Below are 23255 nucleotides of genomic sequence, written 5' to 3'. Positions count from 1 at the left end.
GAGAGAGAGAGAGAGAGAGAGAGAGAGAGAGAGAGATTGAGATTTTCTTAAATGAGAGACAGAGATCACTAGAATGGTGACAAGACTTGGGGAGGAGCTGGAAGAAGAAATAATGTAATCAAAATATGTTGTATGAAAAGAAATTAAATTAAATTTTAAAAACTATAAAATTACAAAAATTCAGTGGTTAAAGACTGAAAATACCTTTGGAGTTAATTACTAAGGGGTGGATAACAATATATGATTTTCCCCACTATGTGTATTCTTTGCATTATAAATGGAGAGTGTACAGACAAGAGGTAGCTACACAGAGGAAATGGTAATCTACATGCCATATGTCTCCATGGAGGAAAACCGGTCTTTTCATGAATATACTGACAGAAGTTTCTCACTAGGTGGATATTATAAAGTATTGAGATTCTCCCCATAATACAGATTGTTATGCTTATATAGCCTTCTTCAAACTGTAGGGTGTAGGCACGCCACACCCTAGCAGAGTGCATATTGTCAAAAATTGAAATAATATGAGTAAAGTCAAAAGGACAAGTAAATACAAAGTTGGGTACAAAATGGAGAGCCATTTGCTCTCTATAAGAAATCCCGCTGTTATGGCAAGAGGTTAAAACTAAACTGGAAATTTTAGTGTAAGAGGACTGTAGACTAAAACAAAAAGTATTGCCTGAAACATCGTTCAGAGGCTAAACATCGTTCTGTGAACGATGGCAAAGTACCCACTTCAATCAGAATTATATGGGCAGAACCTTTAAGGGAGAAGAATGAACTTCGGTAGACAGAGTGCTTGCCTAGCATGTATGAAGTTCTGGCTTCAATCTCTAGCACCGCATAAATTTGGCATGGTGACACAATGCCTGAAATCCCAGCCCTCTTGAGATGGAGGCAGGAGGGTTAGAAGTTCAAGGTCATTCTCTTCTACACAGAACCTAAAGCCAACCTCAGCTATTTACAGCCCTGTCTCAAACAAATGAACAGAATTAGTTAAGATTTACAGGATGGTACCTGGGAATGAGCTCAGGAAAGGCAGAAGAGTGGAAATAGAGGTGGGGTGAGGGGATCCTGTGAACTCTTTGAGACTAAGCCAGTTTAAATTAGAAGAGACATGGGAATAACAAAGATGGCTCTATCTCAGATTTTCTTTAGAAATCTGAAGAGAGGAAAAACATTCCTCCTGTGCAACAGGGAGCTGGAGTGTGTGTCTGCACTGGCCAGAGGTGGAAGAGCAGGGATTGACTGTGCAGCTGTAACTCGGCAGGTTTTCTTCAGTGATGCTAAAACAGTAAAGAGTTCTTTTGATTCCCAATCTTTGGTAATGACTCAGCAGGTGATTCTCACCCTTTAGTTTGTGTCTGTTTTCCAAAGTATAAAGGGTCAGGCTATAGGGAAATACATCTTGCCATTACCCAGCCCTGGCTTTTTAAGTCTCAGTAGACTGAGGGCTGGCTGCACCTGAGCCCTGAACTTACCTCAGCTTCTTCATTTCCATTAACAAATTATGCTTATAGTTCTGTCTTTCCCATTTTTCGTTAACATCTAAGTGCTTTGCTTTTATTTGAGCCAAGTTTCGCTTGAGTTTGTCAACTTGAACCATTCCTCGGAGCAGAATGGATCTCTCATTGTTGAGAGAAAGAACTAAAGACTGGTCTGCAGCATTTAGTTTTTTTTCAGCTAGAAACATAGACTTCCGCTCTCTAACTTTTTCCAGGTAGGTGAGTTTCTCCTTCCAAATTTGCTGTAAGCCTTTCTGGATTTTCTCATTATCCTTTTCCATTAGTCTTCTTGTCCTAGAAATTTTCTTTCTTAAATTCTCTCCTATGTTGAGCCTAGCTCTTTCCTGGGCAACTTGTGCTGCAACCATGGCTGCAAATTTTTTTGCTTCTTCCTCTTGCTGCTTTTGTTCTGAGTAATATTTATCAACATCATTAAACATGCTGAGCTTCATGCCAGCCCTCTGTGTGGCTAGAAACTCTCTCCTTTCCTTTAGCTCCCGTTGAGTCTCTCTTTTAACGGGTGGCTTTTGACGAGTAGCAGGAAATGGCTGGAGATATTCCGGGAAATAGTCCCATTTCATCTCCTTCAGCATTGTCCCATACTTGAGTGATCTGGAGGAGTACAGAGGGATCTTCATTGCAGATATCCTAAACTTGGTGTCCACGTCCTCATCTTCCGATTCAGCTCTCATCTCCTTCTGACCTGTATCAGAGGACACAGACAAACAGCATTAAGAGCTGAGCTTACTTTCACTTCAAATACACTGAAAGCTACATCAAATACATTGTGAAGAACTTAATCACTTCAAGCACATTTTTTCTAGGTTCTAGCTTCTGATATAGGAAAAGAAAACCACCATTACAGCCTTGTTCAATGTAAATGTACCTCATAGAATTTGTTGTTCCTTGTATCACTTCTCATGGGAACTAGACTTGCACAGCCTCAGTACCACTCTCTTACATGTGGTACTTGGACATAGTACTTATTACTAAGAAGATAGTCTCAGACATGGTTTTATGTACTTGAGACATAATTTTATATACTCGGTGATACGTTTTATGGAGTTATATATCATTTTTATATACTTACACACAGGAATGTATATACAGCTTGCTAAAATGAAAATCATGAACAAACAGGTCCCAAGTCAGGCAGCAGGTATCATCACTGGGCACCCAGAGTGATCTGTTCTGTGCTATGAGCAGCTGGATTCATTACAGTTTATCACTTGCCAATTTGGAGATGGTCTGGAATGGTCAAAGCTCGATTGTTGTGGTTGGCTGTGACATATTTATTTACAATCACTCTCCTGATTGGTTGTTAGTTTTGTGCACTTGTTAAGTTTGTTAGTTGAGGTATCTTGAGCTGGAAGCTTTAGAGCAAATATTACAACCCAACATTATCCTGTGTTTTCCAATGGTGTTGCAATTAGTTTCACTGTGTTTCTATCTGTAGTGGTAACTTGTAGCTGCCATCAGAGTATTTCTCCTCTATTTTCAAATGACACAAGATTCAGCCTCTTTGCCACTGTATGTTAGGATAAGCTGAATCACACTACTGAACAAAAACAAAAAAAACAAAACAAACAAAAAAAATCGCACTGTCTCATCTTATCCAAGGCCCCTAAGAACACATCTCCATTGCTGTTTTCTCATTTCCTTATGATCCCTTTACATAAAATATCCCATCTCACGGTGGAGCTGTGGCACAGGAGTCTCTGGTAATAGAACCAGCAGCTGCAACACTAATCGCACACTAGAGCTGTCCAGCTGCAACTCTGAGAATGAGAATCATGCATGAGACTATATCCATTTCTGGGCTATTTGTTATGACATCAAGTCTGACAAATACAATAGTAATATTCTGCTGTTCCCATATGTACTCTTTATAAACCTATTGATGAAGAAGAAAACATAGACATAAGATACACTTATAATCTTAGGAAAGAAAATGTTTCCTTCTCAGGAAAGAAAGAGGCTGCCTCCTCTGCTTGAGAGTGCAGCTCTGTGAGTCTGTTTAGTGATCTTTAAAATCACCCCTATGAGAGGATTCCTTTAGAGCATTTAAGTTAAAGTGCTCAAACAGATGGTGGTAGGTTCATAGAAGCAAAGATGGTTGTGAAAAAGAGCAGGATGCATGACACCAGCAGGCGACAGGAAGATAGAAAAATGACAGGGATTTTAACTAAAGGCCTGAAGAGTATCCTCATAATGAGATCAAGCTGTGTATACTATTAAATAATAAATTAAACACAATAATTAAAATATAATACTTGGGAATAAAAACACAAAGAATCCAAAGGTAAATATGAAGAATAGTTAAAAATCAGACAGTGGAATCCCTGTTGGTGAGGGGAGAGTCACCTCCCATTGTTTACTTGAATATCCCAGCAGTTCTTCTGTGTCTGGGACCCCTCTATGCACATACAGAAGTTCTTCTGTGCCTGGGACCCCTCTGCACACAACCAGGAGTTCTTCTGTACCTGGGACCCCTCTGTACACACACAGCAGTTCTTCTGTATCTGGGACCAGTCTGCACACACACAGCCTCTGCACACACACAGCTCCAGAACCCACTCACAATTCTCCATTTACATTCCTTAGCAAAACTCTGGATTTCTTCATACCTTTTATACAAGAGAAAACAACTTCAGTGTTTCCTCATTGGCAGGTTGGAGGATGACGCTAACTTTTAGCTGTGGGTCACATGTCACAGAAAGAAACTGCAGTATAAAGAGCTCTCACTATACATACAAGGACCATATTTACCCATCACCAAACTTTCAGGATGCATTTATGTTTTATGCAGAATGCTGTTTCCTCTACTGTCCAGATTCTTTTCATTCTTAAATGCTTTTTCATGCAGCATTTATATATGATTGATAAGCAAGATTGAGTACTAAAATCTTGTATCTGAGGAGTGAGGTGAGAGGTGAGTGGGTAAGTGGAAGTGGGGGTGGGGGAGCACCCTCTCAGAGGCAAAGGGAAGGGAGGATGGGGTGAAGAACTCTTAAAGGGGGGACCAGGAAGGGGGTAACATTTGGAATGTAAATATATAAAACAACTTTATAAAATCTTAGATAGTTCCTTTAGCACTGGTAATAGAGCAGATATAGAGCTCCTTAGGGGGTGCATCTTCTAACTCCACCCTAATACTTTACACATAAATAACCTCAGAGTGTTGCATTATTTCAGCACTGCTCAGCAGTTACAGCTGTTTGAAAGAAAAGTGGACAAATAGAGAGACAGATTTGATCCTCAAGAGTAAAGTCACTTGACCTATTTAAAGACTTGAACATGGAGTCAGTTCGACCAGGTCTAAATCCTACTGCTACCACCATGAGGTCTAGGAATGTTATTTAATTTACTGGTTTCCATGCTTGAATACAACAATGTGTAATTTATATAACTAATTCTTTTATACCTATTCATGTAAATTTTTTGAGTGCTTGCTTCTGATGTGAAAATATACATGGCTTCTTTCTAATTTTAATTGTGTTGTTTTCTGTCATTAGATTATATGAGTTTCTTATGAATTTTATGTATCATCCCTTAGCCTATATGCAATGCATAAAAATTTTATCTCATTCAACAAATTTTTTTGTCTTCTTATTTTGTTATACAGCAAATGGTGAATTTTATGTAGTCTTGTTTATTTTAACTTTTGTTACCTATGTTTTAGGTATATGTAAAAATAAAATGTTAGTTACATGCATGTCAAGAATCATTCATCAATGTTTACTCTACAAATGTTAATGTTTCAGATATTATAATAATTAAGTTGCTAGTTGGCTGCAAATTTATTCTTGTAAAATGTATTAAAGTGTGCTTTTAGAAAAAAATGGATTGATTATTAAGCCTGTTTATTCTTTGTTAATTGTTTCAGTATTGTCATTTCTTCTCACACGTGGCTTTATTCATTAGTTTCTTATCCTCTGCCTTTGGTTCATGTCTGTTTTGGTGACATTAGGGTTTTAGGGAATTATTGTTATGATTCTAAATACAGTTGTTTTATTTTGAGAAAATGCCTGTTTTATAAGAAGAGACTAAAGTCTTCCTGCAAGATTTAGGAGATCATAAAGTTAGCTGATAACTGAATAGTGTATTTAGAAATAGCTTTAACCAAAGGTAAGCGATAGCTCAACTATGAAAATTATGATACATTAACAGAAGTAATCTGAAATATCTGATGTTCGTCTTACTGAACTGTTACCATTTTCTGATAACTCACATGAGACCAGTTTTCTCAAGGATTTATGCTGTCACTTGTTTATGTCTCAATTCTGTTAATGGACAATGAATCCCTGTTGAGAAAGGCAGAATTAGACTCTCTCTGGCATAGTTGTTTATCCAGTACAAAGTGGTCTGCCCAAAAAGGACATACACACAAGAAAGAGACACAGCAGGCTGTGTGTGTGTGTGTGTGTTTCATGATAATAAAAAAATAATCCATAAATTTGAGAGAGAGACAATTGGGAAACATAAAAATTAGTAGGAACAAGAGACAAGGGAAGAACCAGGACTTTAACAGAGTCCTGTTAAGTTCCCACTGAACCTTAGAGAGAACAAAATGATAGAGAAGACAATGGTTATTTTTAGTTGAGAAGGTGGTACAGGAGATTTTCTATGGACAGAAATACAAGCTGAAGCAGGTGAAAGGTTCCTTTGGTGATTCCCATGATTCCTTTACACTGCATACAAGTCACCAATAGTGCTCATCGAATTACTGTACACACAAGTTCAAAACTCTGGACTAGCTTGGTGATAACACACATACCAGCTTCTCTATGGAGGAGAGTGACTCAATATCAAATAAAATATTTTGATAATATCATTACTGTTTAGAGATGCAGCAGAATTCTTGGCAAGCTCTGAGCAACAATAATATCAATATACATGCTAATGTACAGTGGAGGACTCTCAGAGTCCTAAACCTAGACAAAGAAATACAGGCAGTGAATCCCCATTGGGAAAGGAAGAATTAGCCTCTCTATGGCATAGTTGTTTATCCAGTACAACGTGGTCAGCCCTGAAATGACATACATACAAAAAAGGGATGCAGCAGGCTATGTGTGTGTGCATGTGTGCATGTGTGCATGTGTGTGTGTTTGATGATAATAAAAAGAATCCATCAATTTGAGAGGGAGCTGATTGCAAAACATGAAAAGTAGGAAGGACAAGAGACAAGGGAAGAAACACAATTAATCAATTATATTTTAATTTAAATCACATTTAAGAAAAAAAGTTTTGATAATATTAGATTTCAAATTAGCATTCTAATTTTGAATTAATGTAATGATAATAAATATGCTTCAAGGGAAATGGGCTAAAGGTTACCTGTCTCTGTATGTGAAGGGAACAATAGAAGCTGTGGCACAACCTTTGGATGTGAAGGGCACTGACGTAAAATAATGTGAACTGTCATGTTACGGTGCAAAGAAGCAGAGGAGAAGATGGCATTAGCACATTTTTGTTCTGCGTGTCTGACCCAGCCTGAGTGCAGAGACACTATGGCGCACATTTTCCAGACATTGCTTGACACGGCTTTTGAAAGAGCCTCTCATCCAGCTTACTGCATCATGGAAAATATGGTTCGTGTAGTTTAATTTAACACTCTTCATTCATATAGTACTTTTTTTAATTTAGGGAAAAAAGAATTGGCATTTGAAATTCAGGCTTAGAAATGGTGACTACATTGGTGATTTAAATAGTAGTCATAACACTACACAAAACCCAGATATTAAAGTAATTTCTAGCTACGTTGAGACAACACAAGAGGGTAAAATATTATAGTGAAAAATTAAGTACATCCATTGACATCCCAGAAACTCTGTATTTTTCATGGACCAGTAGTCCTTTAACAATCACTATATATGAATATTTTTCTCATCCTCAGGTTATAGCTATCATCTTTAACAAAGTGATTTTTGACCAAGTAACTAAAATGGAAAACATTCCTGTCCATAAGTTATGCCTGATTTTGTTGTTATTGCTGATGATGATGCGATTTAAAACCTCGGACAGGAGCACAGATCTAGCCATTAAGCTCACCTTGGGTGAAATAGGGGCCAAGAAGGGCTGCTGTCCCGGCCCAGGATATATGAGGCTCAGGCATCAAGGAAGAAATAGATAGAGGCCTCCAGGCCTGGAAATAGGAACTAGACATTTGCCAAGAACCCTTTTCTAGCTTATCATATTTTTTAACACTTAAAAGGGTTCATGATTCAAATATGGTGGAAATCTCTTGTTTATTTCTTTGGATTTTTTCTTAATAAGAAGCCTAAAGAAGTATCCATAAAACAAAGTAACGGACTCCCTTAACACTGATAGAATGGGTAATGAGGAGCACTGAGCTAAGCATTGACACATTTCTCACTCCGTATCTGAGAATTTCAAGTCATTCCTTACTTTTAAAATACAAATGTTAGCTGACAAATTTGCCCCTCCCCTGAGAATCTAAAAACTGTCTAAAATGCAAAGAAGGATGAGACAACCCTGCCCTCCTCCTTCCTGTTTGATATTCAGTCAGAATATGCAAGTAGACAGGTAGCATTTTTAACAGCCCCAGTTTCTGGAGTTTGTGGTGTCCAGGAGGGTAGTACTCTCTTCTTAAACAAATCCTTTCAATTAACATTTATAGATGCACCTCAGAGGCTCAATAAACCAAGTTCCAAAGTAGAAATAAATATGTGTTAGAAGCTGGACAGAGCCTTCAAAAATCAGATGTATTCACAATCTCTTAAAATATCTGGGTTTCTTAATTGCTACTACCTACAGTACAGCTGATTATTCTCTTTCTCCTGAGTGATTTATTTCTATTTAGTTTCATCATAATTCAGTTTGTTGTACTAATTGCTCCTCTATTTAAACATTTTCTAGACAATGGGGCTTGTATATTTGAATCTATATGGGCATTTTTGTAGTCTTTGGCCTAGGGTCTCAATTTCAGTGGTCTACTAGTGTAAATGACACAAATTTCCTTTCCTTGGCAGCCATTTAAAATGTCATTTAATCTCACTGAAGACCTGAACAGCATCAAGCTTCCTAAGGTTATTTTGATTGCATGTACTAATTTTCCCACCTACCTTAAACTCATCCCTCCGTGTATTAGCAGGTGCACGTGTAATTTCCATGTATTAGCAGGTGCACGTGTAATTTCCACATATTAGCAGGTGCGCATGTAATCTGTGCATGCACATCACAGCCATGGCATTCCTACTCAACTCTTTCTAGTTCCTAACTCTTGTATTTTCTGTAAATATTGTTTTATTTTTATTTGAGAACTGTTTTTGTTTTATTAGATTGTACCTATCTCTCTTTAATCCAAAATGGTCTTCTGTGAACTGTTTATGTGAAATTTAGATAACAAATATCCACATACAGATATATAAAAAATTGAACATTTTTGTGTTTCAGGTATATTTTTAACAAAAGAGGTGAGTGGTCTCTTAAAAATTGGATTGTTTCTTGTCTCAAGAAACTTCTGTTGAAGCAGGAAAGATGGGTAATATGTGAAACTTCAAATAAAAACTAGTGCCCAGAAGAAGATGAGCACTGTTGGTTAAGGGATTCTATTCGATGGACAAAGAAGATATTTTAAGGAAAATTGACTTAAGACATAAAAATAAGAAGGAAAAAGAGAACAACCAGGGCAGGCAGCGATGAATATTCCAGAAGAAACAATAAACTATACAAAGGTCAGGAGGCAGGAGACTGTAAAACAGATCCCAGTGAGCAAAAAGGAACTGATGGTAGTTGTAACCAGAGAGATGAAGCAAGGTCAGACAATTTGTAGCTGTAGCACTGTAGGTCACAACAAAGTGTGAGCAGTGCAACCATGGAAGCAGAGACATGTGGTGTGTTGCATTTTCCTATAAATATAATAGATCTGAACATGGACGACAAGAGTATAAGAGGATAACTGATCAAGAGACCAAATAGTGGTTCAATCCATTCTGTATGATACAGAGTAAAGCTGCAGAATGATACGACTGTGCACTGCTTCATAAAAGCCAGAGAGATCACTGTTGAATTACATGACATCAGAAAAAAAGTTATCAAAAAATACTAATAGGATGTAAACTGCATAAATTGGTGAAAAGTGATGTTTGTTGGGAAAGGAAAGCCTGCAGAAAATATATGTTTGGCAAACTACATTAAAAATATGCAATGTGTGGCTATTCTCACAGTGTACAGCATCTGTACTTAAGCATGTACACAAGTATTCTAGCAATTCAAAATCGCAACCAAATTAATTTTCTCAAAGCATATTTAAATTTTTATTAATACAATTTCAAAATGCAGCTTTATTACAATAAGAGGATCTCTTTGAGTCAATATAAATTGTTTCTATATAGAGAATTATCAATAAAACATGAAGTCAGGAGGTAGCAGCCCACATGAACAAGACCAGCTGACTTACAAGCTTCAGACCAGGGAGGAATCTTCAATAAGACACTCCCAACTCCAGAAACAAAACATAAAACCCTCTGGAAACTGACACTTCTGTACTTAGTGACAGCATCAGCTGAAGCACAAGTCGTTTGTTCTCAGTTTGCACAGGCTATCTCTGAGACAGTGTTGCACATGGTTTTACTTTGAAATAGTGCATTTACAAAAACTCATTCTTAAGTCAACTGTTATATTTTAGCTATAACTGTACTTCTGTACATTAAGTGTCAAACAACTGGATACTATTGTACCTAGTTTTGTGCCATCTTGCTAGTCTTGGGGTCAGTGGAGTCCTGAGATACAGAAGCCTGTGTCATTTGTGACTGACTGACCTCATTTGATACTTCTGAATGTATTGCAGGTTTATGATCCATCTGTAATGTGCCAAGTAGTCTCACCTTATTTAAAATCAATGTAATTATGGCATAGCCATTCACAAATGGATGTGGACTGGTGCTATTGTTGGCAAACTCTCCTGACTTCTGAGCACAGAGATATGGCCTTAAACAGTGCTCAGAGTTTACAGCATTACTGTATGGGAAGCAAAGAATGCGGTAAGTGAGGGTGGATGAAGGAATAATATGAAAGAGCCAGTTGTGTCAATTTCTATCATGTACAGAATTTCTTTCTGTTCTGGGAAGTGTGAAAATGCAATCAATGGTACTGGTCCACACCTGCCGCTTTCTGCTTTGTTATTTACAACACAGTAGAGTTTTTGTGATTCCTTCCCTGTACCCACACTTGTGGGTACACTTACACCCACAGTAGTGTAGATAGGCTATCTAAGCTATGAACAATGACAAAGTTTACCAAAGTTAAAGCTGTCAAAAATGCCATACTCTACTCACAGCAAAGCTCTGCTGGGACCAACGTATACCAGGATAGAAAGTGAGGTATGATGATGACTGGTTTAACCCTGCTCGGAAACGTCTACCCTCCTCCTCCCTCTCTTGTGTGTGTGTGTGTGTGTGTGTGTGTGTGTGTGTGTGTGAGAGAGAGAGAGAGAGAGAGAGAGAGAGAGAGAGAGAGAGCCTTCTCAGAAACATCTACCCTCCCCTCATCCCCTCCCTCTCTCCTGTGTTTGTGAGAGAGAGACAGAGAGACAGAGAGAGACAGAGAGAGACAGAGAGACAGAGAGACAGAGAGACAGAGAATCACATCTAGCAATGCATACTCTATTATAAATTTCAACTGTTTTCAGGTTATTTATTTGTTTGAAATAAAATAATAAACTCATTATGTGTTGAAAATAAAAGCTATGCCACCACAGTGATATCCAGCAGCTCACTGTGCTTTTTACCTTAGTCCAGAAGTGACTCACATACTTTAGTAACAATCCATTGACTAGAGCTAAAATATACGTTTCTAACCAAATTCTACACAAGCTGAGACATTCATAAGAAGGAAATATATTTTAAACATAAAACCACAACCACTGGTCACCAACAACCTGTTGTTTTCTTTGTCCAAACATTCAACACACTGATGAAAGAAAACTAAGCATGCAATGGAATTTTAGTTTGTACGCATCATCTCCCAGTAAGGTATGGATAACATTTTAGTGTAAAGAGATACACCAAAAATCTTATTCTTCTGCTGTCTTTCTTATCCAACCCTCTGATATGTTGACTCTAATAAATAAGAACAGGGAGGCCTCAGGTGCCAGAGAGCAGCACAATACACTGGTGTGTCTAGCACAAGCTGGGTGTGGTTCTCAGATGGACGAGTATGACTGCCTCCCGGGCAAGTAGCTCATCATACGTTCTCTGAGTCCTCTTTGAGCTTTCTAAAGCATCTGCTTTGTTCATCAAATCACCTAGCTACACCTTATGTGGGAGCTACTTCAAGTAGAAGTTACAACAGCCTCCCTTCTGTGCTGCTTTGTGTATGCTGAAGATTAGAAACTCCAGTTTTAAGTCTTGAATTAGAATCAGATTCTCTGTTGAAACCATTCCCTATAACTGCACTATTTGATGTGCTGTATTCTACCAGTTCTTGATGCCAGGACTTCCTGTTGAGGCATATGTAGTGTTTCAGACCTGTGTTTTTCATCATCATCTTACTGCCTTCAAAAAATTCTAGGAATTGAAAAGAAATTACTAAGAGTTTATCTCAGAGCAGTAGGTAAGAAGTCCACACACTCAACCTAAACTCTTATTCTTGTCACCATTTCCAACTGTGCTTGGTGTAGAACATTTATTAGACAATGTTTTAACACTTAAGTGATAGAAAAGAGCTTTCCCCAGCATATAAGGCCTTGAAATCCCCGTCCTCATGCTTTACATTGCAAGCCACAGGTTTTCTTATTCTGGTCTTTTCTCCATAGGATGAATGGCCAATACAGTCAAGTACCAAGAAACAAACTTAGTTTACTGACTTCTTCCTAGCAGCTTCAGAACAGTTGGCATTTCATGTATTACGGGAAAATATTTGACATTCAAAACACATGATTGCCCTCTTTCAAGCCAGTGGCAGCAGCTTACTCATTTGTATCAACTGACTCTGCAGATGTGATTGTATCTCAGTGTTTGTGTGTGATGCTAACGTCTCTATTTACCAGAATGGTTCATCCCTAGTCCCATCACAGACAAACCCACAAATTGAAATAGCTGAGCATAATGAAGCTGATCTATATTTAAGAACCCACATGGGTCACGAGGCCTTCACGGCTACCCAAGTGGAATGCATGTCCTCTGAGCTTTACAAAGAAGCCAATAGAATAATCTCCATTATTGTTTTTCACTCCAAAGTGATGAGCTCCACTTTTACCCACAGTCAAGTGGAGAGATTGCTCACACAATTTTCATCTAACTTTGCAGGAAGTTGGCAACATGTCTATGTGGCAATGTTGCTTAGTTACAAAATAATTCCGAATATAGCCAATTTGATTATTATGTGATTCTATCCCTCTTCGTTGTGGCCAGCAACAGTAATAATGAAGAAATTTAAATTATTATATAGAAGTACAAAAAAAACAAATACAGCATTGTTTGTTTTAGTGTTAAATTGCAAAGAAAAGATTTAGTTTTATGTGTGCATGCATTCTACTTGTTCCCCTGAAGTAGCTTAATTCATATTATTTTAGACCCTAATGTTCATCGTTCAAGCAAACAAGTAAGGAAAAGGGACCATTAAAATCATATGAGGACAAGCGGGATGAAATTAGGACGGCACGAAGGATGCATTTGGAGGAAAAAGGTTGCAGGCATAAAATGGAAAACAATCCTGAAAGTCTTCATTTCAGAATCTAAGTAGATGTGCAAGAAGACAGAGGATGTAATGGAGGAAAATAAGAGGAGAATGGACTTCTGTGACCACAGGTACACAGTCAAGGTGACTTCCCAACAATTAACCCTATGAACTTATATTCTGAATAGAAAATGTCCTTAGAAATAGCATTTATGCAACAGCTGTTGCTTCCTATCAGAGTTTGGCTTCTTTACAGTTGCCTGGTACAAGCAGATAGTGCTCAGGAATGATGAGAAGTTTCATCCATCCCTAGCTCTAATGAGAGATTGAAGCGTACTGGCATTTCAGACACTTCAGGCTCTATAATGTCAGCTGGGTATGCCCTTTCAGCACCAAGACGTGGACATACCATCTAATTTCTAATAGTAAACATATTCTTGTTAATAGATTACAACATGCATTGTTTAGAATAACACTAATTTGAATGGAATATGAAATGTGTTCATCAGTCACAATGAAATACAATATTACCTGAAAATACTGACTTATAATGACATATCATTTTCAAAAAGAAAACAAGTATTTGATTAGAAAACATTAAAATTAAAGGATTAAAAGTGCGTATCTAAGGTAAGAATGCTAGGTGCAGATATTTGTTAGTACCTAAATACTTTGTAAATACTAGCATCTTGGATACTATTTACAACAAAATTCAGTGGCATTTGAGTCTCACATATACTGAACTAGTATATTCAATATATTCAATGATCTATATGAAATGACACAAAGCCTATCCTAATTGCAGTACCAAGAGGAGTGTGGAGGGAGGTACTCACTTCATATTTTTACAATATTTGCATGGAAATAGGTAGTTTGCCCAAGCACTGCACCTTGTTTCTTGATTTAACACTATTGGTTAAATAAAATTGGATACAAGCCATTACTGGAAGAATTAGAGGTAGGTGGTTTTGGAGTGACCTGCTTGGGGGAGAGAGACTTGAAGAGGAGGAGGAATAACAAGAGAAAAGAGGAAGCCACCATGAGGGGAAATGGATGATACGCACATGGCCAGGAGAAACAGCAAGTATCTGCTGTATGCCATCAAGGAAGTAGCCAGGCTAGCATTTAGAGGAATTGATTTGGTGTTATAACCCCAGTATCTGTCAAAGCCAAATAAAATAACCATAGTCTGCGTCTCATTTATTTGTAATCTACTCAGGAATAAGCTTAAATTGGATGTAGTATAGAGAAGAGGCAAGTATGAAGAATTATTTCATTTCTTGCTTTATTTTCAATTTTAAGGTCTCTTCATCAGAGTTCTTAGCTTTGTTACCAGATGGATAATAGTCCAGTACAGAATTAAATTTGATCTTATGAAATTTATACATATATATATATATTTGTAAGAAAAGTAGTATTAAAATTGTTTAAAATTTTTAAAAATCTCAACATAAAATAAGAGATCAAACTACAAAGGCTTTACCTGAATACATATGATTTATGCACACAAACTGATAGAGGACTTGAAGGCATAACTCAGTGGTATAGTACATACAAGAAACAAGGCCTTGTATTCAGTTCCTAGTGTCTCACATGCACAAACAAACCAAAAGAATCATACAAAACAAAATAATAAAATCACAGCTTATTTAAAATGTTGGAAATTCTTTCATCTGGAAAAAATGTATGTACATATATTTACATTATATATGTTTATATGTCTGTCTCTGTGAGTGTATCTCCACATATATCCCCTAATATATGTGTGTGTATGTGTGTATGTGTATATATGTATACACACAAACACACACACACACACACACACACACATATATATATATATATATATATATATATATATATTTAATACACCAATGTAAATTCCTTCCCATGTACCATATTATATTTGTCAGGGTTCAATAGAGGAACAGAACTTATAGAATGAATATAAATTAAAAGGGGAGTATATAGATTGTCTTATTGTTAGTGTAGACCAACAATAATTGTCTCATGTTGTGAAGGCAGAAAACATAGTAGTTAGTAGTTCTTCAGTCCATCAGGCTAGTTCCCTCAGCAGCACCAGTCTAGCATTGAAAACCTGGAGAATTCCTGAGGAACTATTGGTCTTGAATCTACATTGGAGCTATGAATGGGTGCAAGTACTAATATAAATTAAACACATTGCAGCAACAGTGGAGATAAACTTGTCAGTCAAAGTAAAGACATACAGGAAAAAAAACAAAAACAAACAAACAAAACAAAACAAACAAACAAAAAAAACCAAAGATTCATTCCAGAAGACTGTCTTCCCACTTCAAATAATCTGTTTAAAAACAAAATCCAGTGGCTTGTCTTCTGTGGCATTACAGTTCTCATAATACTGACATTCAAAATTAATCCTCAAACAAATGTTCTCCAGAGGAACGTACTTCAGTGTGATGTGTACATATATTATTTACTTGCTGGACATTATAAAGCAGATGGACCTTACAAATATTTACAGAAAATTTACCAAAAACAAAAGAGTACACTTTCAGCTCAGCACCTCATGGAACATGTTCTAAAATTGAAGAAATACTCAGACACAAAGCAAGTCTCTCTCAACATATATTTAAAAAACTGAAATAAACCCTGAATCCTATGGGACTGAAATGAATTAAAGCTGAATATCAGAAACAGAAAGCTTACAGACTCATGAAAACTAAACTTGCTATTGAATTAAAAATTGTCAAAACAACTCCTTCAACTCTGCACCTCCACCTGAACACTTGGCAGAGTGGTATGTCTGTCGCCCAAACTTCACAACCTGCCCTAATGTAGGTCTCAAAAAAGGCTTGTCCCAGTCTAAGACACACAGTCCAGTTAGCACTAGAGATAACAATATGCCAAAAGGTAAGCACAAGAACATCAGTAACCAAGGCCAGTTTAATTTGGTACCATCATAACCCAGTCCTCTTACTAAGCAAGCCCTGGATACCCTAATACAACAGAAGAGCAAGGCTCTGACCTAAAATCTTATCTCATGAACATGATAGAGATCTTTAAGGAGGATATAAATAACTCTCTTAAAGAAATACAGGAAAATGCAAACAAACAGATGAAGGAATTGAACAAAACAGTTCAAGACCTAAAAATAAAATTAGAAACAATAAAAAATTCACAAATGGAAGCAACCCTGGGATGGAAAACCTAGGAAATCGATCAGGAGCTACAGATGTAAGCATTACCAACAGAATACAAGAGACAGAAGAATCTCAGGTGTAGAAGAGACCATAGAAAACATGGACTCAGCAGTCAAAGAAAATGCAAAATGCAAACCACTCTTTATCAGCTGGGCCATTTTGCCAGAGTAGAAGGATAAGATTCAAGTACAAATGTTCCTAGAAACAACTTGGATTGCACATTCAAGAAGATCTCAGAAGATGGAACGATCTCCCATGCTCATGGGTTGGAAGGATTAACATAGTAAAAATGGCCATCTTGCCAAAAGCAATCTATAGATTCAACGCAATTCCCATAAATATTCCAACACAATTCTCCACAGATATGGAAAGAGCAATTCTCAACTTGATATGGAAAACCAAAAAGACTCAAGTTAGCAAAAACAATTCTCAACAATAAAAGAACTTCTGGAGAAATCACCATCCCTGACCTCAAGGTGTACTACAGAACAATAGTAATTAAAACCACACAGTACTAGTACAGAAATTGACATGCTAATCACTAGAATAGAATTGAAGATCCAGAAACAAACCCACACACCAATGAACAGGTGATATTTGAGAAAGAACAAAAAATGTACACTGGAAAAAGAAAGCATGTTGAACAAAGGGTGCTAGTTTAACTGGAGGTCTGCATGTAGAACATCGCAAATTGATCCATATATATCACCTTGAACAAAGCTCAAGTCCAAGTGGATCAAGGACCTCAACATAAAACCAGATACACTGAATCTAATAGGAGAAAAAGTGGGAAATAGCATTGAAGGCATTGGCACAAGAGACAATTTACTGAACAGAACACCAATGTCTCAAGCTCTAAGATCAACAATGAATATGGAACCCTCATGAAACTGAAAAGCTTCTGTAAGGCAAAGAACACTGTCAATAGGACAAAATGGCAATGTACATATTGGCAAAAGATCTTCACTAAACATACATTTGATAGTAGGCTAATATCCATTATACACACACACACACACACACACACACACACACACACACACACACACACATATCTCAAGAAATTAGACTCCAAAGAACAAAATAACGAAATTTAAAAATAGGGGAAAGAGCTAAACAGAGAATTCTCAACAGGGGAATCTCAAATGGCCAAGAAGCATTTAAAGAAATGTTCAACATCCTTAGTCAGGGAAATGCAAATCAAAATGACCCTAAGATTTCACCTTTCACTACTCAGAATGGCTAATATAAAATAACTCAAGTGTCAGTACATGCTGGCTAGGATGAGAAGAAAGAACACTTCTCCATTGCTGGTAGGATTGCAAACTGGTACAACTACTCTGGAAACCAATATAAAGGCTCCTCAGATAATTGGACATAGCATTACCTGAGGCCCCAGCTATATCACTCCTGGGAATATATCCAAAAGATGCTCTACCATACAACAAAGACATTTGCTTTATTATGTTTATAGTAGCCTTCTTCCTAATAGCCAGAAACCAGAAGACTGTATACAGAAAATATGGTTCATTTACACAATAGAAGAGTATTTAGCTCTTAAAGATGAGGACAACATAAATTTTGCAGGCAAATGGATGGAACTAGAAAATATCATTCTGAGTGAGATAACCCAGACCCAAAAGGACATACATGGTATATATTCACTGATAATGACTATTAGCCAAAAAGTACAGAAAACCCATGATACAGCCCATAGACTGTAAGAAGTTTAAGAAGGAAGGCTCAAGTAAAGATGGTTTGATCCCACTTAGAAGGGGGAACAAAATAATCATGGGGGGCAGAAGGAGGGAGGGACCTGGGTGGGAAAGGGAAAGGGGATGGGGAATCAGAGGGAGGATCGGGTATGGGGAAGACACAAAAGAAGCTCAGATGTCCAGGAGAATGAATGGAAATATGCAGCTGCTAGTAGTGAGGGTGGGAGAACCTCTAGAATGTTCTAGCAAGCTGGGATGTGAGAGGCTCCCAGAACTCAATGGGGTAACCTTAGCAAAAATGCCCAACAGTGAGAAGATCAACCTGAGGAGCCCATACCTAGTAGATAGACAGGACTCCCAGAGGAGGGACAGAGTCACTAACCCACCTTCAACATTTTGACCCACAGTTGTTCCTATCTAAAAAAAAAAAAAAAAAATGCAGGGACAAAAATCGGGTAAACACTAAAGGAAAGGCCATCCAGTGACCAGCCCAACTTGGGATCCACACCATAGGTGGGCACTAAACCCTGACACTATTACTGATGCTATGTTGTGATTATAGACAGGAGCATAGCATGCTTGTCCTCTGAGAGGCTCTACCAGCAGCTGTTTGAGACAGATGGAAATGTAGCCAATCACTGGGCTGAGGTCAGGGCTCCCTTGGTTGAATTAGGGGAGAAATTGAAGAAGCTGAAGGGGATGACAACCCCATAAGCATACCAAAAGTGTAACCCAGACCTTGGGAGCTCCCAGAGATTAAGACACCAACCAAAGAGCATATATGGGCTGTTCTGTGGCTCCTGGCACCTATGCAGCAGAGGACTGCCTTGGCTGAACTCAGTAGGAGAATATGTGCCTAAAATCCTGTAGAGACTTGATGCTTTAGGGAAGGGGAATGACTGACAGGGGTGAGGGTGGGGGGTGGGAGGTAGATGGTGGGAGGTTAGGGGTTGGGAGCTTGGGGGTGGTGAGAGGCACCTTCTCAGAGGCAAAAGGGAGGGGGAATTCAGAGTGGAGACCACAAAGGAGAGGTGACAACATTTGGAATATAAATAAATAAAATAATAAATGTCAAGACAAAAATTAAGAAAAAAAAATCAAAGGATTCCTAGAACAACCCACACAAACACAATCAGATAGTTAAACCATCTTATATAGTAATCAAACTGCTGGAAGCACCACCAAGATAATATTGTAAAGGCTATAACTCTAAATATCACAGCATATGTTAAATATGAATATGTTACAATGAAATATTGTAAAGAAGGAGAATTACTGAAGGAACAGAGTAGAAAATTACTCAAACCTCAATGTGTATTTTAGAGTCCAGTATTTATAGTTCAAAATCCGTGTGCTTGATTTGTTGTTGCTTTTTTTAGCTCACATCAAAACATACCAACCTTTCTGAATGCGATGTCTTGGTTGTTTTGATTTTCCATCAATATCTTTTGTTTTCAATTCATAAGAAAGACAGGAAATGTGTTTTCTGTACTCAGCAGAATATTTAAAGTCAGCAGGAGAATATCTCATCTGTGAAGACAAATAAAGGCATTGGTGGTTTTGCTTCTTGTTGCTGTGATAAAACACTTTGACAACTGAAACAGAATATAAGAAAGAATTTGCCTCTCAACTCCACGCTACAGTCCACCACTTGGGGGAAGTCAAGGCAGCAGGTACTTGTAGCAGCTAGTTATAGTCAAAGGCAAACTGCATGGAATTAATGCATAAATGACATACTGAGTTAACTTTCTCCATTTGTATTATAGCTCAGAATCCTCTTCCTACGGAATAGCACTGCCTATGGTAAATTTGTCCTCCTACTCAGCTAGTCAAGATAACTCAAATACACACCCACACCCACAGGCCAAGCTGATCTATAAAATCTCCATGAAAATCTTCCAAGCTGATTCTAGATCGATCATGTCAAGTTGACAATAAAAACTAACCATATCAGTGATATCAAATGTATCAGGGTTTCAAGGAGTTTTCTCATGCATAGTGCAGTACTATGATTTTTAAAACTCTGTAAGACAACTAACATTTAAAAAGGACTTTAAAAGCTCCATTGTTTATTGCTTTGTTAAAGAGCCTGATAAGAATCATCAATAATAACAACAGTCAGTAAGAGGAATAGTCAGTGAGAGGAAAAGTCAGTGGTAGGAACAGTCAATGGTTGGAACAGTCAATGACAGCAACAGTCAGTTATAGCAACAGTCAGTGGTTAGAACAGTCAGTGATAGAAACAGTCAATGATAGAAACAGTCGGTGATAGGAACAGGCAGTGACAGCAACAGTCAGCGGCAGGAACAGTCTTTGATAGGAACAATCAGAGATAACAGTCAGTACTGGGAATACTCAGTGCTAAAAACAGTGACAGGAACAGTTAGTGGTAAGAACAACATCAGGTAGGAACAGTCAGTGATAGCAACATTCAGTGGTAGGAATAGTCAATGTTAGGAATAGAGAATGCAAGGAACAGTCAGTGATAAGGCCAGTCAGTGGTAGAAACAGTGATAGGAAGAGTAATTAGTAGAAACAGTGATAAGAACGTTCAGTGGTAAGAACAGTCACAGGTAGGAACAGTCAGTGACAGCAAGAGTCAGTGGTAGAAACAGTCAGTGTTAGGAACAGTCGGTGATAGCAACAGGCAATTGTAAGAATAGTGAGTGATAGCAACAGTCAGTGATAGGAACACTCAGTGGTAGAGTTAATGAAAGCAACAGTCAGTGGTCGGAACAGTCACTGAGAAGAACAGTCAGTGCTAGGAACAGTTACCAATAGCAACAGTCAGTGATATCAACAGTTAGTACTAGGAACACTCAGTGCTAGGAAGTCACTGATGATAGTAACAGTCAGTGGTAGGTAGGACTTGACAGTGATAGGAACATTCATTGATAGGTATAGTCAGTGGTAGGACAAGTCAGAGATAGGAACAGTCGGTGATACAAACAGTAGTAGCAACGGCCAGAGTTAGGAACAGTCGGTGATAACAACAATCCATGGTAGAAACAGTCAGTAGTACCCTGGGGTAATTCTCTGAAGGCAGGAGAAGGAAGACGCCCTACACAAAAAGAACAGATGCAAGATGTTTTGTCAGAGAGCCTGAGGAAGTTTCAGTAAAAGAAAGGAATGGACACAACCTTACCTTACAAAACACTTAATGTGCCACAGACAGAAAAACAGACCGTAATATAAGAAAAGACCTTGGGATGGGGCTAGAATAAATACAAGCCTTTTAGTGTTTGGGAGCACAATGGAGCATTGATGAGAAAGGAACTGCCTGGGGAGCAGGTGTAGACTGTGTCCTAGTTAGTGAGGTGCTGACATCACTGCATTGGCTTCTTCTCGTGACAAACCATGCAGGTCAGTTAGATTTCGGCAGGTCACCTGGGACCCTTATCATTGATATCACTTTATCTGCATGGCTTCAATTTTGGACTATGGTGTACATATTCATCTCACAAAGTTGGAGAATAGAAAATGATGAGAGGGTGCAGGCAGTGTTTCTAAATTAATATCCACAGAGGCTATTTCAGAAACTTCCAATAAGATCTCATTGGCTTTCCACTTATTCAGAGGAGCATATGAGGATTGAAGCCATAGGAAAAAGACTTGGGAAGAGAGGCATGGCTAGAACAAAACTGGCATACTGGTAAGAAACAACAACATATTAGCAGATAAGTAACATGGCATTAGTATGCCACAGTAAAGAAATACCGTGTTTTATAAAAACGGTTACATTTATTTATTCATTATGTGTGTGTGTGTGTGTGTGTGTGTGTGTGTGTGTGTGTACCATGGTACACATGTGAAAGTCATAGATGGAGAGAGTTGGTTTTCTCTTCTACCATATTGCTCACAGGAATCAAACTCAAGTTGTCATGCTGGCCAGCATCTTTTTTTTTAACCTACTGAACAATTATATGTGCCCAAATATATACTATCTTATCAATTGTCAGAATATTATGCCTTTTTTGATAAGATACACTATATTCTGAAGGTCTGTGGATTCATCTTCAGATATCCAGAGTCATAATTTTTAGGTTTATTATGGAAACCTTACATAGTACTTAAAATCCACCATTATTTTATGCACTTTACAGATTCTTGCCATCATTTAGTATACAGAACAGATATCAGCCATGCTCTTTTACTGCAAAAAGCCTCGTAAATACCTTTACTCAATAGAATAGAGCTGTATATTTACCCCAGATCAATCAGGACTCATTCCCTGTTTGGAGGAACTTTTCTACCTTCATCTAAAAATTAAGTCAGTTAATTTCTGATACAGTTTGGAATGGAAAACCCATTATGTTTCTGCTCTACCTCGATTGCCCCTCCCCTCAGTATTTAGTTTTCTGTCACACATTTCAATCCAGGCATTACAGGTATTGGTAGTTAAATCTGCTTTCTCAGTTGGGTGTAGTAGAACATGCCTGTAATTCTATAGGTAGAAGTAGGGGAATCAGAATCTCAAGGCCACCTGTGGCTATGAAGTGAGCTCAAGGAAATATTTAGACTCTCAGTCTTTGTAAATGTCCATGTGTTCTTCTCTGACTTAGTGACTGAAGTACATTTGTCCCCAGCAATGACGATGCCATGGTGTCTTCTGTGCTCAGCCGGCTGGTGCTCTGCACTTTCTCCTCCAGTTCCCTTCAGTGAAGAGTCTTTCACTTATCAATTCTAAGACCATTTATTTTATTTTTATTGTCTGCATGACAAAGGTCACTACTTTTGCTAGAAATACAGATAAATAGGGCATTGTCAGCTTATGGACTTTGTTTCCTAAGACTGACAAGCATATACTTTTTAGTCATAACATCAAAACATAGTAGCAAAATATGGTGTGGTTTCTGTTGTGACTTACAAGCAGTTCTGTTGAATAAATTAGATTAAAAAATGTATAAACTGCTACTTTTCAATTAAATCCACGATAGTCAATTGTAAATATAAATGCTTCTATAAATCATCTTCCTTCTAGTGTTCCATATTAATACTCTCATCATATTGCCATATGTGTAACTGACTACATGCTAGAAATCACATTAAATTCAGGCCACCAGTGCTAGGGGATCATAGGCCCAGGACACTGTCTACTATTTCTTAGTGATAAAGAGAAATGATATCAATCATTATTTACAAAGTTTTTTATTTTTTTTTCTTTTTCATTCCTTTCTCTTTCAATCTATCTTCTTAATATTTCTGTCTAAGAG

At 37.7% G+C, this 23255-nt stretch overlaps 1 protein-coding gene across 1 annotated transcript in view; it reads right to left on the bottom strand.

Moving 5' to 3' along the window:
* Positions 1-23255, bottom strand: part of Lrriq3 (leucine rich repeats and IQ motif containing 3) — a 93127-nt gene that overhangs the window by 5767 nt on the left and 64105 nt on the right. Inside the window, exons 6-7 of the mRNA XM_034500954.2 lie at positions 19443-19572; positions 1482-2208 (exon numbers count right to left, since the gene is read on the bottom strand). Of these exons, the coding sequence (XP_034356845.1) occupies positions 1482-2208; positions 19443-19572 (857 nt within the window). The remainder of the gene's footprint in view (positions 1-1481; positions 2209-19442; positions 19573-23255) is intronic.

Source organism: Arvicanthis niloticus, chromosome 4 (assembly GCF_011762505.2).
Source record: "Arvicanthis niloticus isolate mArvNil1 chromosome 4, mArvNil1.pat.X, whole genome shotgun sequence".
NCBI classification, from domain to species: domain Eukaryota; kingdom Metazoa; phylum Chordata; class Mammalia; order Rodentia; family Muridae; genus Arvicanthis; species Arvicanthis niloticus.
Note: the sequence above shows the minus strand (reverse complement) of the source record. Positions and strands in the feature narration are given on the sequence as shown.